This window comes from Delphinapterus leucas, chromosome 7 (genome assembly GCF_059928025.1).
Source record: "Delphinapterus leucas isolate spDelLeu-1000000601 "Yukka" chromosome 7, BTC_Dleu_Yukka2, whole genome shotgun sequence".
NCBI classification, from domain to species: Eukaryota; Metazoa; Chordata; class Mammalia; order Artiodactyla; family Monodontidae; genus Delphinapterus; species Delphinapterus leucas.
Genome location: NC_143135.1, coordinates 55913942 through 55931716, shown reverse-complemented (window position 1 = coordinate 55931716; position 17775 = coordinate 55913942). Strand labels below are relative to the sequence as shown.

Sequence of the window (17775 nt, the reverse complement as noted above, 5' to 3'; positions counted from 1 at the left end):
CTTTGGTGCTGGAATTCAACCTCAGGCTCCATCACTGCAAAGGTTTGCCTGCTCAGAGCAGGGCACGAAGCAGGTGTGCCCACACCACAGTGAGCTAATAAAGGAGAAAAGCCTCCTCTCCCCTTCTCGTATAACTGCCCCTGTGAAACTGGAGTCCAGTAGGCAATTACACTGCCCAGTAGTCCTCCTTCAGGCAGAATTTCCCTCTGTGGTCTCTCCTTGTTTCCTGCAAAAACGAGGCTCCGGGATTTCAAATAAGAAAAGTAGAAGGTGGCAAATGAAGGCAGGCTTTCCCAGACATCAGCCCTAGACTCAGGAGGACATACTTACCAACTGTGATCATCGTTCACCTTGACATGGCGATGCTAATGATTTGTCTCTGGAAAAGCGTGGTGAGCAGACAAAATGAGGCACTGCTGTGGCTTCACCAAAGGCCTCTATAGTTTCCCGTCCCCCGTGTTTTCTCCAGGAAGGACCGTTGTTGTCTTTTCTTCCTTCTGCAGATGCCCCTTTGTATTTTGAGCAATATTTTGGTCAACATCCAGAGAACATGCCCACTCAGAACACATGTCCAGAGAATGAGCTCAGGAAACATTTAAATTCTGCATTCCAATATTGATGGAAGGAAAAACAAATTCCTGAAAATCAAATTTCCTAGCAGAACACACTGTTGTGATAGAAAAGCAAAAGCTGGGGGAAAGGCCCCTGTTTTCTACCATACCATGCACCCAATTATGAAAATCAGTTATTTACAGGCAGCTGAATTTTTCATTCAGCTCTGAGCAGATCTAAGGTACACCTTGTACTACATGAAGGCAGCTGCAGTGTGAACATAAGCAAAGCAGGAAGGAACTACAGGGGGAAGAAACTCACCAGACACTAATTGAAAACATAACATGTTTATGCGATAAAGTTCACACTTCTCCCAAGCTAGTGAGTGTCACTTCTGTACTAGCATTTAGCATAGAGATATCTGGTCAATGGAGACTCATTATTTGTAGGATTCCAAGTGGACCCCAAGTAGTTGAAATCCTTCCAGGTGGAAGAAAAACTATATACAAAAACATTTCATCAAAAAGAAATATTCTCCAGATGTCTCTACTTCCATGTTGCTGTCGTAAAATTATTCCACATCTCCTAAAACTTCTGCCTTCTGACACCAGCAGCCTGGGGCAAGTTTTGTAGCAAACAGGCTTCTATTCTTTCAGATACAGCAACCGACATGATACTCAGTCACAGAAAATATACGTGCCTTACTTTTTCACTAGGAAGACTTTTTGAATTAACAGGTTTGTGTCTTACAGACTTCATAAATCAAAATCTAGAAAGTGTGTGACACTTACCTGCAACTGATCCTATTAAAAACACAGCTGGAAAAGAAAAAAGAAAGATAAAAAAGAGAGAGAGAAAGGGAAAAAAAGAATAAAAACCACAGCTGGAAATTATGGTACTTGTATGAGGAGACATATTTTATACCACTGGGTTTGAGAAGGCCTAGACCATAGAATTTTAGATCTGGGAGGGATCTCTGAGAACATCTAGCCAAATTCTTTCAGGGACAGCATCAAACGTTTACTGAGACCCTTCTTTGGACAGCAGGGCAAATGTGTAAGTGAATATACTCGGTTTCTGTCCTCAAGGATGTACTGTCCTCACAGTCAACAGTGTTGCCTATCTGATGCTTTAATAGGGGTGATGGAAAAAGTCCCAGGAATATCTTAGCCTGTTTAAGAAATGAGGAAGTCTTGTCAGAGGAGGTGACATTTGAGGAAACAGGTGCAGGAAGATCGAGTGCTGTGGCCAAGGTCCCAGAGCCCTTCAGTAGCAGAACAAGAGCTAGAAGCAGGCCTTCTGCCTCTCTGTCCTGTACTCCTCCTGCAAGACTGCAGGTAGAACCCACCCTCCATTTGTACCATTAGCCAGTAGCCTAAAGAGAAAATGATCTCGCCTTAAACTTTACTCAAAATTCTTATTTTTAAAAGAATATTCAGAAGGAAACGTCCAAAGTTATTCTCTATAAAAACAGTGTTTCGGAAGCCACTCCTAATATAGAGGCTTTAGGGACTTAAAGGCATATGGATTCTCCCAGGCAAAACCAATGGAGAGCAGAGATGCTCAGGGCCCTGGCTCGTGAGCCTCACTCTGCCAGGTCCCAGACAGCTTCAGACTCCCTGAAATGAGAACGCAGGCTAGGCTAGGCCCTCTTGTTCTTAACTCTGTGTTACTGCCGTATGCTGCTCAGGATAGCAGACGGACAGCGCGCGAGGGGAATTTTCCACCCGCTCACAAAAGGAAGCATACATCTGAGCCCTTTTCCCAAATGTTTTCAGTCTTTTCCAAGCTGATAACGGCAGACAACTGGGAAAAGACCTTTTTGGGAAATGCACCATGCTGTGAGCACCTCAAAATCCCCCCACCTTTCCCCCATCTATCCATACTCAAGCCATTTTTCAAGCTCACCTCCTCCAAGAAGCCTTCCCTCTGCTAGTTTTACCCCATATCAGCTGCCATTGCATTGCCCCTAAGTGATTTCCTGGATTTAAGTCTTGATGCCCTGTCAGGACACCTTTTCTGCAAGATGCTCATAGAATTTTAGAACAGGAAGCAGTCCTGGGAATCATCTCTGCTATCACCTTCATTTCACATATGAGGAAGGTGAGACCCAGAGAGGGGAAGGAAGTTGCTTTAGGTCACCCAGCATGATTCTAGAAGGATGGGCCCCAGAACCAGGTCTCCTCACCTTTAGGCAGAGCTTCCACGCCCCGTGCTGCTGCCTGGGTGACAGCTGTTATCCCAGTCTCCCAGTTAAGCCACAACTTTCCTGTAGGTACGACTCATGTCTCATATGGTGACATCTCATTTAACAGAGGTCTTAGTCTTGGCTTCATGACTTACACTTGGGAGCTAAGACAACAGGTTGAATCTTTAGCTCTGCCCCACCACACTAACCTTTTCTCTGCTTTAACTTGACTCTGCTGACTGTCTCGGAGACCTTGGGTGAGTCACTGCCCTCCCTATGGGTCACAGTTTCCTTCTCTATTAAATGAGACTATTAGACTAGGTGGTCTCTTCAATCCCTTCAAGCTCTGAAAGTCCTAGAATTCGCTACCTTCCAACTGGTCCTTTGCTGTCTTCAGGACTGGCCTCACTGGCCCACACATCTGCCTTGTTCATCCCTGGCTTCTGCTGAAGAGTTAGTTCCTTTAAGGCCCAGATAGCATAGCATCATTGAAGAAGACCAGGGGTTGGAGTCCAGAGGCCTGGGTTCAGATGTGGCGTCCATGACTTAGTATCTCCAGGGCCTTCAGCAAGTCACTTCATCTCTCTGTCAGCCTTCTCATCTTGTCATTTCTTTGTTGTTTGTAAAATAGGAATATTGATACATGCTTGAAGATTTCGTGACAGTGAACCGAAATAACCTTTGCGGAAATACGTGGCACAAAGAAGGCATTCAGGATGGTAGTGGCTTCTTCCTTTATTCCGTGTCCAGCATTATTGAGAAACGAGCTGTTCCAAATAAAGACTTCCTAGATAACAGGTTTACTAACTGGAGCTACAAAACATTGATTAATTTTTTACTAAAGTCTTTCTGAAATGAATCCTATATTTCCTTGGCATGTCACATACATGATACCGAATGTACAATGTTAGGAAGAATTAGAGAAAGTAGCATCGCTGCAGAAGGTGGGCACTGATCGGCGATGCTGGGGATGCAGGTACGGCAAAGGGAATGTGAAGGAAAACTCTGATGCATTTTGAAAGAGCTTGGATTTTTTCATTTCGGCGAATGGGGGGCCATTGAAGGGTTTTAAGTCAGAGGATGACAGGATCAGATTGTTTCAGAGAGATGGCTCAGGCTGCTGGGTGGTGAATGAATCAGGGGGAGAGGGGGAGAGGACTCTGAGAGGCCAGCCATGAGGCCGTCGTGTGAGCCCCGGTGAGAGATGCTGGGGCCTGGACTGATAGATGGAGAATCAGAAGTGGGAAGAGACAGATTTGCAAATCCCCAGTAGCTTTATGAAAAAACAAATTCATGGAGCGTCAGCCCATTATGAGAAAAATGTAAAACATAGAAGAGTGTCAAGAAGACCCCAAGAATCACCCCATAACCCAGCCTCCAAAGATAACCACTGATGGGTTAAACTATTTTCTCCTAATGTTTGTAGCTGAAATTTCTACTGCATTTGTGGATACAAAGTTGATTTATAAAAAAATTGGTTTAGGCACACATTTTCCCAAACACGTCTCTTAACATCGGTTGAGATGTACCTCGGTAAGAGTAAATATATCATTTTTAACTTTATTGATTCCTTTCACTGACTGGGCCAGAAGCACTCAAATGTGTGGGTCCTAGTTAACCTGAGGCTGGATTCCCAGGCCCTCTGTTTGGGTAAAGAAGCTTCCATGTGCAACTCTGTTTCTCTTTTCTCCCACAGAATCCGTGGATAACTGCCCCAGCAACTGCTACGGCAATGGCGACTGCATCTCTGGGACCTGCCATTGCTTCCTGGGCTTCCTGGGCCCTGACTGTGGTCGAGGTGAGAACCCCGCTTGTGGGCTTACAAGGTCCACCCTGCAGCCCCGTGGGCAGTTCAGGTCCCACTTCTCCGAGCAAGCGCAGAAATCCAGGCCAGCTCCTGCCTCCTGTGAGAAGGGCTCCCAAGAGCCAGTCCTCTGAAGCCCTGAGAGGGAGGTCCGCAGGCAGAGCCCTGGCTGACCCAGCCGTGTTATCCATGGGTGCATGACTGGGGAGGTAAGGAAGCAAGGGCAGCCACAGGGAACCCCATGTCCATTGTGAGAACAGGAGGAGTGGCCATGAGGGTTCTTTTAAAAAGTAGATTTCCCCTTGGGGGACCGATCAGCCTTTTGCCAAGCATCTTGGACGTTTGTCTTTAGCGAGTGTGGTTTGTCTCTGACCTCGTGGAAGGGCCTGAGTTGCTGCTCCAGTTCCTACCATCTAACAGTGGAGGCAGAGTCTTGGCTGAGGCCACCAAGGGGAGGGACTGGGAGGTGAGGCTGCCCTTCTCCACACAGGACACTAATGTGGCCTCCTGTTCGGGCACGTACGATGCTAATGGTCACCACTACAGGGAGAGTTTAAAGGCTGCCCGTGATCTGCCTGTCCCTTTGGCCTTCATTTCTGTCCTGGAAGAATTAACAAGGAAAATGCCAAAGCAGATCTGAACTCCCGAGAATTGGGCACTCCTCTTGGGGAAACTAAAATGGCCCTTTCCTCTGGTTTCTCCACCTCTTCCCTCATGCAACAGGCATTTGCTTAGTGCCCTTTAGGGCTTGGTCCTGTGATGGACACTGAGGTTACAACACGGAGCAAGACCCAAGCCCAGGACCTCTCAGTCTGGGAGACAGACAGGGAAATAGACGATGACAAAGCAGTCAGTGATAAGTGAAGCACGCCTAGAGCGAGGTTAGATGCGGGGAACATCTATCAGCATGAAAGGGTCTTTGCTTGGATGGAATGAGGACCAGTAAAGGCTCCCCAGATGGGGTGACACTGGAACTAAGACGAGATGCTTGAATCGTTCATTGGTGGAAGGCAGAGATGGTTTTCCAGGTCGAGGAAACGGCGCCCTCCAAATACCGTGCCGTGGTGCTGCTATGGGGATCCTGCTTGTTCTTCCTGACGTGAAATAGACCCAGTGTGAGACAGCAGAGCCAGCGGCCTTGAGGAAGCACAGCAATTACCTGCTGAGTGTTTTAAAAAGGAAAAAAGCCAGGTGGGAGCAGGGGGAAGGTGGTGCAGAGAGAAGAGTCATGCCTTCTAACAAGAATTAGTGTCTCATCCCATATGCACTTAAAGTTAAGAGTCATGTATAAAGCAGCCTTATTGTATCTCAGTAAGGCTGGTAGGTACTTACAGCACAGTGCAATGTAATTTATTTTTATATAGTGTCTTTCGTACAGACGATCACAAAACCCTTTACGCTAAGTGGCAAAATGGAAAGATAATACTTTAAAGAGCCAGGTTGGGCTCAGCTATTCTCTTATGGGGGCAGCGGCGTGTGGGGCTTGAGTGGAGACCTGAAAGGCAAGGAAAGCTGAGATTGGCTGGGTTAAAGATGATAGTAAGTGGCCCTGCACGTGAGGAATGGGGATGCAAAATACAGTGCTACTAGGAGGAGGGTGCTGGAGGAGGGATGCGGGGAGGGCAGGAGGCCCAGCTGTCTTTTCCAGTGAGCCCAAGGACCAGACTGAAGCCTCCTATCTAAGGATGCTGGTGACCACCATGCAGCACCAGTAACATGAGGGGGACGGGGGAAAAGCAGCGTTCATTGGGCACCAACTGCGCCAGGCCCTGCACTGTACACCTTCACCTACGATTCCTGATGTGTTTTAACTGGAATGAAATAAAGCAAGAGAAGCAAACAGATGGACACACGTGGGAATTGTGGCAAAGCAGCTGAAGCCCAGGAGAGAAGGGGACAGAGGCCAGATGGGGTGCGTGGGGCGTGGACTCATGCCAGGCTTCCCACGCTGTCTCTGCAGCCTCCTGCCCCGTGCTCTGCAGTGGGAACGGCCAGTACATGAAGGGCAGGTGCCTGTGCCACAGCGGCTGGAAGGGCGCCGAGTGCGACGTGCCCACCAGCCAGTGCATCGACGTGGCCTGCAGTAACCACGGCACCTGCATCGTGGGCACCTGCATCTGCGACCCCGGCTACAAGGGCGAGAGCTGCGAGGAAGGTAAGCCCTGCGGGCAAGCAGCTCAGCACCTCGCTGTGAGACAGAGGCCGGCAGGCAGGGCCGCGAGGGCACCCAGGGAGCAGCGGCCCTGTGACCCCCCACCCCCAAGCCAGGACGCCTTCGGCAACAGTCACTAACCTAAAGGGAGAAGACAGACGAACGAGGGTCCTGCTCAGCGAGGGGAAGAGAAGTGTGTGTATTGAGCACTTCCTGCATGCAAGCCTCTGTGCTAAAAGCCTGGTGTCATTTAGCTTCAAACCCCAGCAGGGAAGGGTAACCATCTCCATTTTATAGTCAAATGACTTGCCCAAGGTCCCATGGCTGGTAGATGGCAGAGCCAGGTTGGAGCCCAGGCTTTCTGGCTCCGTAGCCTGAGCTCTCTCTCCTCCCCTTTAAGTTCCTCTGCTCTCCATTTCTGAAGTGTGAGTCTGTTGTAGACCTCCATACACTGCCTTCCACAGTCTCACTCCTGTGTTTGTGTGTGTGTGTGTGTGTGTGTGTGTGTGTTCATGTTTGTGGCTCTTAGGTGCTCATAAACGTGTCTCCCTCCTTCATAAAGTAAACATGCCTGTGCAGATCGAGGCTAGGAAGTGAACTGCTGACTTAAGGGTGACATCAGTTCTTCCCGAGAAAACCTAACCAGGTGAGATAAGTAAATACTTCTATCCCACAAAGAACCTGCGGCCCAGGGAAGGGCAGCGCTAACTGATGGCAGGGCTGGAATTCAGTCCAGGTCTTCTCACCTCAGACATGGTACTCTTTCCTCCTGACCACATGGGATTTCCCGATGAAAGGAGGGGTCTTCTCACAAGCAATAGAGAGTAGCCATCGGGAGTGCACACTCTGGAATCAGATGTAGGTTTGAGTCCTCGTTCTGCCACTTACTAGCCTCAGTTCCCTCATGTGTAAAATGGGAGTTCCTTCCTCAGAGGGTCGTTGTGAGGACTAGATTAAATGACCCATGTGAAGCACGTAGCTCAGTGTCTGACACATAGGAAATGCTCCAAAAATGTTAGCTCTTATATCATTAGCATCATTCTGGGGACTATTGAAGCACATTTCTTGTTTCACCCCACTCACTGTATCCAGGGTCTTTTGAAATGGATGGACTTTGAAACTGATGGACGATGTTAGTAGTCATTACCTCCCACTGTCCACCGTCTAGGGCCCTGGCACCTTCTCCAGCGGGTGGAAGAGGCTCCAAGGAGAGCTAGTCTTCTAACTCACTGGGGATTTAATGAGTATCCCCTCCTCAAGGCGTCATTTCCCCTAAAAAATGAGAGAATATAATGGGCCCATTTTAAAAGAGTGGGGAATGGGAAGGGATTAGTGTCTGGAAAGCATCCATCACCTCTCAGAGAAAGGGCTGTCTCTAAACTCCGAGTGTGGCCGGAGGTCCTGATTGAGACCTATTAGCTTTGATGCGGATTACTTCGGGCTGTCTGAGCTCAGCAAGGAGCCCGGCCCCTGAACAAAGGAACTTGGCTTTCTCATCCTGACAATGGTGACCTTCCTCTGCTTTCCCTTTTCATTTAGTCACTTGAGGTGAAGGCCCTCTGAAGGAAAGAAAAACAAAGAGGAGATTCCTCCTGAAGCAGTGGGGCTGTCCCACTCCCCGGCCCCACCATGCCATGTGGGCCAAGGAGGGAAAGCTGTCCTCCTGATCAGCCGGTGCCCCGGAGTGCAAGGTCATTTACAGAGAGAAAGAGAGAACCTGTTTAGCAATTTGATTTACATTATTATTTGAAAAGAAATGTTTTCACTCCTGCTTTCTTTGCCGAGAAGGGCCATCTGGTAATGATTCCTCTTATTATTTCTGTTTCTCTGGTGAAGCATCCTTGCACAGTCCTTGTGTTTATAGTGGGGGTTTCTTGGGCCTTCATCCTGTCCCCTCTCCTCCCTTCCATTCCCTCTCAGTTCTGTTCTAACAGGTTTCACTGTGTTTATAAAACACCAGCTAACAAGCTTAAGTTTTTCTCTCTCTCCCTCTTCCTTCTTCTGAAGTTTATTGCCCCCTGTTTTTTTTTTAACATCTTTATTGGAGTATAATTGCTTTGCAATAGTGTGTTAGTTTCTGCTTTATAACAAAGTGAATCAGTTATACATATACATATGTTCCCATATCTCTTCCCTCTTGCGTCTCCCTCCCTCCCACCCTCCCTATCCCACCCCTCTAGGTGGTCACAAAGCACCGAGCTGATCTCCCTGTGCTATGTGGTTGCTTCCCACTAGCTATCTACTTTACCTTTGGTAGTGTATATATGTCCATGTCACTCTCTCACTTTGTCATAACTTACCCTGCCCCCTCCCCATATCCTCAAGTCCATTCTCTAGTCGGTCTGTGTCTTTATTCCCATCTTACCACTAGGTTTTTCATGACCTTTTTTTTTTTTCTTAGATTCCTTATATATGTGTTAGCATACGGTATTTTTTTTTCTCTTTCTGACTTCACTCTGTATGACAGACTCTAGGTCCATCCACCTCACTACAAATAACACAATTTCGTTTCTTTTTATGGCTGAGTAATATTCCATTGTATATATGTGCCACATCTTCTTGATCCATTCATGTGTTGATGGACACTTAGGTTGCTTCCATGTTCTGGCTGTTGTAAATAGAGCTGCAATGAACACTTTGGTACATGAGTCTTTTTGAATTATGGTTTTCTCAGGGTATATGCCCAGTAGTGGGATTGCTGGGTTGTGTGGTAATTCTATTTGTAGTTTTTTAAGGAACCTCCATACTGTTCTCCATAGTGGCTGTATCAATTCACATTCCCGCCAACAGTGCAAGACAGTTCCCTTTTCTCCACACCCTCCCCAGCATTTATTGTTTCTAGATTTTTTGATGATGGCCATTCTGACCGGTGTGAGATGATATCTCATCTTTGATAAAGGAGGCAAGAATATACAGTGGAGAAAAGACAACCTCTTCAATAAGTGGTGCTGGGAAAACTGGACAGCTTCATGTAAAAGTATGAAATTAGAACATTCCCTAACACCATACACAAAAATAAACTCAAAGTGGATTAAAGACCTAAATGTAAGGCCAGACACTGTCAAACTCTTAGAGGAAAACATAGGCAGAACGCTCTATGACATAAATCACAGCAAGATCCTTTCTGACCCACCTCCTAGAGAAATGGAAATAAAAACAAATATAAACAAATGGGTCCTAATGAAACTTAAAAGCTTTTTGCACAGCAAAGGAAACCATAAACAAGACCAAAAGACAACCCTCAGAATGGGAGAAAATATTTGCAAATGAAGCAACTGACAAAGGATTAATCTCCAAAATTTATAAGCAGCTCATGCAGCTTAATAACAAAAAAACAAACAACCCAATCCAAAAATGGGCAGAAGACCTAAATAGACACTTCTCCAAAGAAGATATACAGATTGCCAACAAACACATGAAAGGAATGCTCAACATCATTAATCATTAGAGAAGTGCAAATCAAAACTGCCCCCTGTTTTTTAAAGCCTGAGGCACGCCTCCGGCAGGACGCTTAGAGGGAGCTGGGGGAGGGGCAGAGGGGCCCACCTAAGCCTTTTGCAGTGAAAAGTGAGCCGCTGTGTTGTGGGTCCTGAAGCGAGTCCGATAGCTTGTGTGGTCACTGAAGCGTGGAACATTTGGGGAAAAGAGATGTGTTTGCAGCCTGGCCACGCAGGCCCCATCATTTCATTAATGGGCCAAGCGTCTGCCAGAAATTTTGGCTTGAACAGCAGGGTCTGCACAGGAAAAAAAAAAAAATGTAACTGCTTGGCACCTCTTCTGAGAAGAAACTAAGTTAGACAGTCTTCTACCCAAAGTTGAGCCCACCTCCCTGCCAGCTTCCCCTGTATTCCTTCAGCTCCCCGACCCCCGGCCCGCCGATCTTCCCACGTTATACACAGCTCCCTGCAAAATAAATATTGTTAGGGAAACTAACCCAGTGTGAGGGAAAGAGACCTTTTTAATCGCACCCTAGGGTTCCAGTCTCCCCAGAGGCCCCAGAAGGGGAAGGCAGATGCACAGTCTGTGTGGGACCTCTTGGGCAGAGGGTCACTGTGGCATAGGTAATGGCCCTAGGTTTGGGAACAGCAGGGACAGCATTCTGGCAGGAATCTCAGCCAGTTCAGCCAGGGTTTGCTAGACCACCCCAAGGTGCAGTCCTCTTTAAAACTCCCTTTGCACCCCACACTTGCTTTGTCAAGTTGACCTTCCGAAGTGATGGTTAATTGATGATGAAGTGCCTGGAGGTAGCCTCTCATCAGTTCTTTCTGCTCTTTCTTCCCTGCCTGGACCAGCTTCTGAGAGCATCGGATTCACTTTGCTCGTTCCTGGGTCCCTGTCAGACTTACTGTGTCTGAGGAACAAGTACTGTGATGCTGAGGGCCTCTTGCTAAACTTGCCATCCTCCAGCTTTCTCCGCTAACAGTGCCGATTTTTTTTTTTTTTTTTTGGTACGCGGGCCTCTCACTGTTGTGGCCTCTCCCATTGTGGAGCACAGGCTCCGGACGCGCAGGCTCAGCGGCCATGGCTCACGGGCCCAGCCGCTGTGCGGCATGTGGGATCTTCCCAGACCAGGGCACGAACCCATGTCCCCTGCATGGGCAGGCAGACTCTCAACCACTGCGCCACCAGGGAAGCCCCACAGTAGAGATTTATAGATTCAACCTCGAGGGCGGCTGAAAGATAGCTTCAACCCCAAGCTGGGGTCCAGGCACTCACTGAACGGGAAATACCTTTATAGGCCTCGGGATAGGAACTGCTGAGTCGTTTCCTGTCAAATTGGAAAACTCTCTGGATCTAGGGAATTATCATAGTAGGCTAATGGGCCAGAATAATCCTTCTGAGGTTCTGAGATCTGAGGCAGGTCATGAAAATTTATCACTATTATTATTTTTATCATGTTTAATTACCAGGAACTCCAACAGGTCATGTTTAAACCATTATTAAGTGGTGTCCAGAGACTGCAAGAAAAGAGATTCTTTGCCTTCATTTGGCTTTCTTAATTTTCCACTTTGCCCTGTTTCTTTCGCTGTGCTGTTTTCTTTTGATTTCTGTTTTTAACCGTTCTGTGTGCGATGTCTGTATACATGTGCGCATGTATTTTGGAACCAGTAAGGTTGTAGAAGAGATAGCAAGAGATCTATACCAGAGAAGAGTGCTTCAAATTTAAAGTCCTCCACTTACCAGTGTGTGATCTTGGGCAAGTTATTTAACCTCTGTGCTTCAGTTTCCTCATCTGTAAAATGAGGATAGTAATGGTATCTACCTCAAGGGGTTGTTGTTAGGGTTAAATGAGATAATGCATACAAAAGGTTTAATAGCAAGATATGGCATAGAAGAGGAACTAAATTAACACTAATATCATTGTTACTGTTGTTTTTGTTATTATGTTTTTATCAAATGGTTGCTCCTGGCCTTTGGTCTTCCTATTTATCATTGAAGTAATTACGTTGAGCTCCTTTAAAAACCCAAATAGTGAAAGGGCTTTCTTAATGAGGTGATCCTCAAAATGAACAGCCTGTTCCCAGAATGATGCTCTTTGTAAAGTCTCTGCCCATTTGTGTCTGTGATTCTAATATACCCAGGCCGAGTTTCCCACTCTTTTGTGCAAAAGTCAAATATACTGGGCTATAAAATTTAATTGATAAATAAAGTAAAATCACGTCTGAATTATAAATGAGCTCTGACCACAGTCTGCCCAAGTCATGCTACTGAATGTCCTGATAAAATGGACAGATAACTTCTTTGCAACAATTTACAGCTTATACTGTCCTTTCAAATCATCAGTGTCATTTGGTCCTCATAGCCACCTGAGAGGTAGGTAATTTGACCAGACCGGCTTTATAGATGGAAGCTCAGAGCAGGTACGGGACTTGACCGTGGTCATGGAACCATTACAGCTTGTCCTGTGACCCTTGAACTTAGGACCTCAGAGAGTCAAATGCTAAATTCTTTCCTCAGCAGCATACGGCTTCCTCCTGAGCCCCTACAAGGAGGAGCCTGACTACATTCATAGCAGCTCCATCAACACTTTTAACAACAGCTGCATGTTGGGCCCCATCGGGACTCCACTCTACCCTTCCACTTCCAAGACAGATAGAATCCCCTCCCTCCCTACAATGACCTAGCAACTCTTTGGTTGAGTAGAGAACACGGACAAGCCCTTTGCTGATTCTGTCTCCTCTCTGCTGCCTTTCGCACTTTGCGTGCACTGGAGCCACATGCTAAGTTAGCCCTCAATGCCCTTCTTCTTCTTCTTTCCGTGAAGTGCTTTGCGGAAGATTAGAGGTCTCTGTGAACTTTGTGTAACCCCGTAACTAAAGCTTTGACTTAGGAAAATCAGCCCCAGGAACAGGAATATCACTGGATTCAGAATCAGAGAGACCTGTCTTCAGAGTCCTCTCTGGCAGGGTTTAGCTCTGTGATCCCATATAAATTATTTACCTCTCTGAGCCTCAGTTTTCTCCTCTGTACCTCATTGGGTTATTGAGAAAACAACCTGGTGAAGTATATAAGATACTTCCTACTGTGTAAGCGGAGAGCAGGTAACCCACAATATTATTCTCCTCCCTCTTTCTGGGAGGTCTCTTGAGACCACCTTGACCTTGGGCCCTAAGAGCCCTGCTCGGGGGTTTGCTTGGCTGTGAGCTACAGCTTTGTAGTTCGCCCCCAACTTGAGGAGAAGCTGAACACAGCCATCATATATAGTTTTGAATAGTCATTGAAATGTTTGCCTGGAAACATTTCCAGACAAATGTGTGTCTGGAAAATGAGGTGTGAAAGTTTGTATCATTCTCCAGAGTTTTGGGAAGATGGTAAAACCTAAGGGAATTTGAATGCAAAATAAGCTCTCATTTAAATTAAGGAATCTCTTTATTTTAATCCCACATTCGCGGAAATAAAACTGCACTTATGAAGTGGTAAATACTAATAGTTTGTTCTCCAGTGATGTTTCGAGCACCTCCCACGTGCTAGGGGGTTGGAGATACAGACACGAACGAAATAGTCTTGTCCTCCATTGTTGCAGTTGTTACAGACATCTAGGATAGGCACTGGCTGCTGTATACATATGTCTTACTATGTGCACCCCTCAAGTCAAGAGGTACAAATATGTATGCACGTTTTACAGGTGAGGGAGCTGAGACTTGAGAGGTTAAACAGTCAACCACCGGGTAGGGGCGGGAAACCAGGTCTACCGTTGCTAGAGTTATTCTCTTCACCTTACCAAGTGACCTCTCCACGGAAATCTGGGTCCTTCTCCCTGAGCATGTGAAGCTCCTCCACTACAAAGTATAGCAGTTTGCTTAAAGAAGACTCACCCTTGCTAGTCCGATACTCATCTCTGTTATCTCTCCTCTGTGTTGCAGTGGACTGCATGGACCCCACGTGTTCGGGCCGGGGGGTCTGCGTGAGAGGCGAGTGCCACTGCTCTGTGGGCTGGGGAGGCACCAACTGTGAGACGCCCAGGGCCACGTGCTTGGACCAGTGTTCGGGCCACGGAACCTTCCTCCCAGACACCGGGCTTTGCAGCTGTGACCCAAACTGGACTGGACACGACTGTTCTGTCGGTAAATGTGGGGAGAATAAGGGCACAGCTTAGATGGAGGGAGGAGGTTTCCACTGTGACGTGTACACCGTTCGTTCCTGTTCAGGGCCCTTACCCTGACCTTGGTCATGTAGCAGGGGGTTACCCATGTCTCTGAATGCTTTTCTTCTTCCCCTGAACTCCAGCCTTCAACACCTCTACTCTTAGAGGGGCAGAGGATTCACAAATCCTATATTCACATCATTTCTTTCATAGTGGTGGCCTTGAGAGTCAAAACATCGCCCCTTAACCATATTAATGATGATAGATGTGATTCACTGAATTCTTGTCTCTCACATTACAATGGCCATCCTAGAGGCGAGGCCATGGGGGACATTGTGCCTCCTTGAGCTCTGCAGGGATGGGCCTTTGGTTTTACCCATTCCCCAGAATGAAGTCCAAACTCAGTATGGTATTTAGGGTGCTTTGTGATGTGGCCGTCACCCACCTTTCCGGCCAGATCCTCTACGAGATGGTAAGTTCCATGAGGGTAGCAAACGTGTCTTATTCCACATTCCCAGGACTCAGCATAGGCCTGCCCACAGCAGCTGCCGGATAAACTTTGACGAATGAATGAATGACAAACACATGATTGAATGTGTTCTTAATTTTGGCATTTGGTTCACCACAGAATTTACACGTGTAAGGTTCACAGAATGATTATATTGGCACCCTCTGTTTATAAGCACTTTATGATTTAGAGGCCCTCTCATGGTGAGGATTAGATGAGAACATAGGTGAATCACCTAGCACAGTACTGGTAGGTAGTCAGCGTGGTTGCTTCTAGTATCTCATCTGGACAGTATCCACTGTTTAAATCCACACAAAAACCCTGTGAGAAAGGCATCATCATCCCCATTTTGCCAAGTTATATAGTATTTTACTCAGTGAATACTTACTGAACAAGGCGGAGGGGATAAAGAGGTAGGAAGTCTGTACCCTGGCGAGCTTGCATTCTGGAGAGGGGGGCAGGAGACAGAGCAACCAAACGCATGAAGAGCAATCAACTAATAAAGAAGCTTAAGCCCAGAAAATTTCTAAGTAATCCTGCCCAGGGACACATGGCTAAGAAGTGGTAGCATCTCCATCAACATTTTTTTTCACTCTGAGTCACTTTCCCCACCACACCACGTTGCTGAAACAAAGTGAAGCTCAAGCCAGCTCATCATCTTGTGTATTAACAGTTCTGGTAGTGATCAGGAAAGATGGTTGAGACCTCTGGTCAAAATGAGATCCAGTGCAGCATTTGTGCCTTTGGAATACTTTGAATTACCTTTCCCCATTGAATGGAGAATTGATGTTCAATACGCAGCCTAAATTGGACTTTATCCTTGTTTGCAAAGCTCGTGTAAAGACATGATCACGAACACAGGTGTCTTAGGAATAATTCCTTTTTTTTTTTAACATCTGTATTGGAGTATAATTGCTTTCCAGTGGTGTGTTAGTTTCTGCTGTATCACAAAGTGAATCAGCTATACATATACATATATCCCCATATCTCCTCCCTCTTGCGTCTCCCTCCCACCCTCCCTATCCCACCCCTCTAGGTGGTCACAAAGCACCGAGCTGATCTCCCCGTGCTATATGGCTGCTTCCCACTAGCTATCTGTTTTACATTTGGTAGTGTATATATGTCCATGCCACTCTCTCACTTCTTCCTAGCTTACCCTTCCCCCTCCCCGTGTCCTCAAGTCCATTCTCTACGTCTGCATCTTTAGGAATAAGTCTTTTTATACGGCTCTGTTTATGGCAATATAAGGAATGCTCCTCCGAAATCTACACTGGGTTGTATTGTTCATTATGTGGCCACAAAGCTAGTTTCTGATAGAACTATAACTGTCCGTGCATTGTTAATCCTTGATGAGACTCCACAGCCTCTGACGGAGGCGGGTGTAACTTTGAGTGCGATCGCTAGGCATTCTTGAGTTGGCCCTGTAAGAGGAGACAGCAGGCCCATTGCAAGGGCCTTAAATAGAATTGCGAGTGCCCATTTTCCTCAACTCTGTGCCTCTCACTTCCCAGAGCTGCTGTCAAACAGAGGGCCTCACAAGCTAATGTAGAGAGCTCCGTGTGATAAGGAGAGTCTCTGAGTCTGACAGTCTTAGGTGCAAGTGCTGGCCCTGCTGCTTACTAGTTATAACTTTGGGCAAGTTGCTTCACTTCTGTAACTTGTAAAACGGAGATAACAAGCGTACCTACCTCCTGGGATTAGTATTTGGAAAATAATTATTTGGAGGATTATTTAAGATAAAGTAAAAAAAGCACGTAGCACGCTGCTCAGCGCGCGATATGGGCTCCGTTAATGTTAGCTATGTTATGAGCATGATTACAGCACGCCCTGCTGAGAGCCCTTGATAGTAACGGAGGCATTTGAGAGAGGCAAGATGAAAGGTGCCCTTTCAGAAACGTGGATTATAGTTTTTAAATCTCTAACCTATAACTGACTAAATCAGTGTTGTGATTGCCACAAGGCCAGGAATTTAATAGATGACTTCAAAATTCCTGTCTCCCCTTGCAATAGTGATAACAATTTGTGTTTGTTGAGTGCTTCAAAGCATACAAAGATCTCTCTCTCTCTCTCTCTCTCCTTTTCACACACACACACACACACACACGTGCACACACCAGGAGGCAGGGTGACAGGTATGGTACCATCCCCACCCTCACCCTGAGACTCGGTGACCTACCTGAGGCACCCTGAGCCTACCGCAGCTGGGAGTCCGAGCCCAGCCTGGGGCCCCCCTGCTGCCCAGCACCCCGCGCTGCCTCCCCACGGCCATAGCTTCTCCCTGGCTCTCACTTCCCGCCGGAAGCCAGTTTGAAGGCTAGTGAAAGCGCGTTGATGGTGGTTCTCCCTCCCTGCTGTCCTGGCTGTACCTGCCTAGGCTCCATCCTGGCTCTGCACGTGCTAACTGTGTGACCTTAGCAAGGGACTTGACTTTTCTTGACTGTGGTTTCTTTGTCTGAAAAATGGAAATAATAACAGTGCCCACCTCAGAGGGTCACGTGGTGATTAAGTGGTATAATGCACATGAGCCCGAGAACAGGGCCTGTAGCGGGGAGCACTTCCCGTCTTCCCCCTCCCTCCCTTCTGAGGGCACTTTCACTGAGTGGAAGCTGTTTGCAAACTATGGAGTTTGGGCCCTAAAGCTAAGTGGGAGACGCCTCATTGAGCAGATGCCACTCTAGCCAGGGAGCTGTCTTTGTACTCAGGGCTGCAGCTACAGGGTGGTGAACAGGCACTGAACTTCTCACTAGTTGAGTGGCTTCAGCAAGTTGCTTCCCCTCCTTTCCTTTTAGGTAAATTACCTGTGGGATTGTTGTAAGGATTTAGTGAGAAAATATGGAGAAAGTGGTTAGCATGGCGGCTGGCACAAGTCAGACACCCAGCAAGGGTAGCTCGGGTCACACCTTTTACGTTATTTGCTCCTGGCACGGCAGGGCTGGCACAGGCACTGCCCAGAGCCTTCTCACCAGGAGCTGCAGGCGGGAAGACA

At 47.1% G+C, this 17775-nt stretch overlaps 1 protein-coding gene across 1 annotated transcript in view; it reads left to right on the top strand.

Annotated features, from left to right (window-relative positions):
* Positions 1-17775, top strand: part of TENM4 (teneurin transmembrane protein 4) — a 385057-nt gene that overhangs the window by 231148 nt on the left and 136134 nt on the right. Inside the window, exons 10-12 of the mRNA XM_022593930.2 lie at positions 4437-4538; positions 6505-6699; positions 14061-14261. Of these exons, the coding sequence (XP_022449638.2) occupies positions 4437-4538; positions 6505-6699; positions 14061-14261 (498 nt within the window). The remainder of the gene's footprint in view (positions 1-4436; positions 4539-6504; positions 6700-14060; positions 14262-17775) is intronic.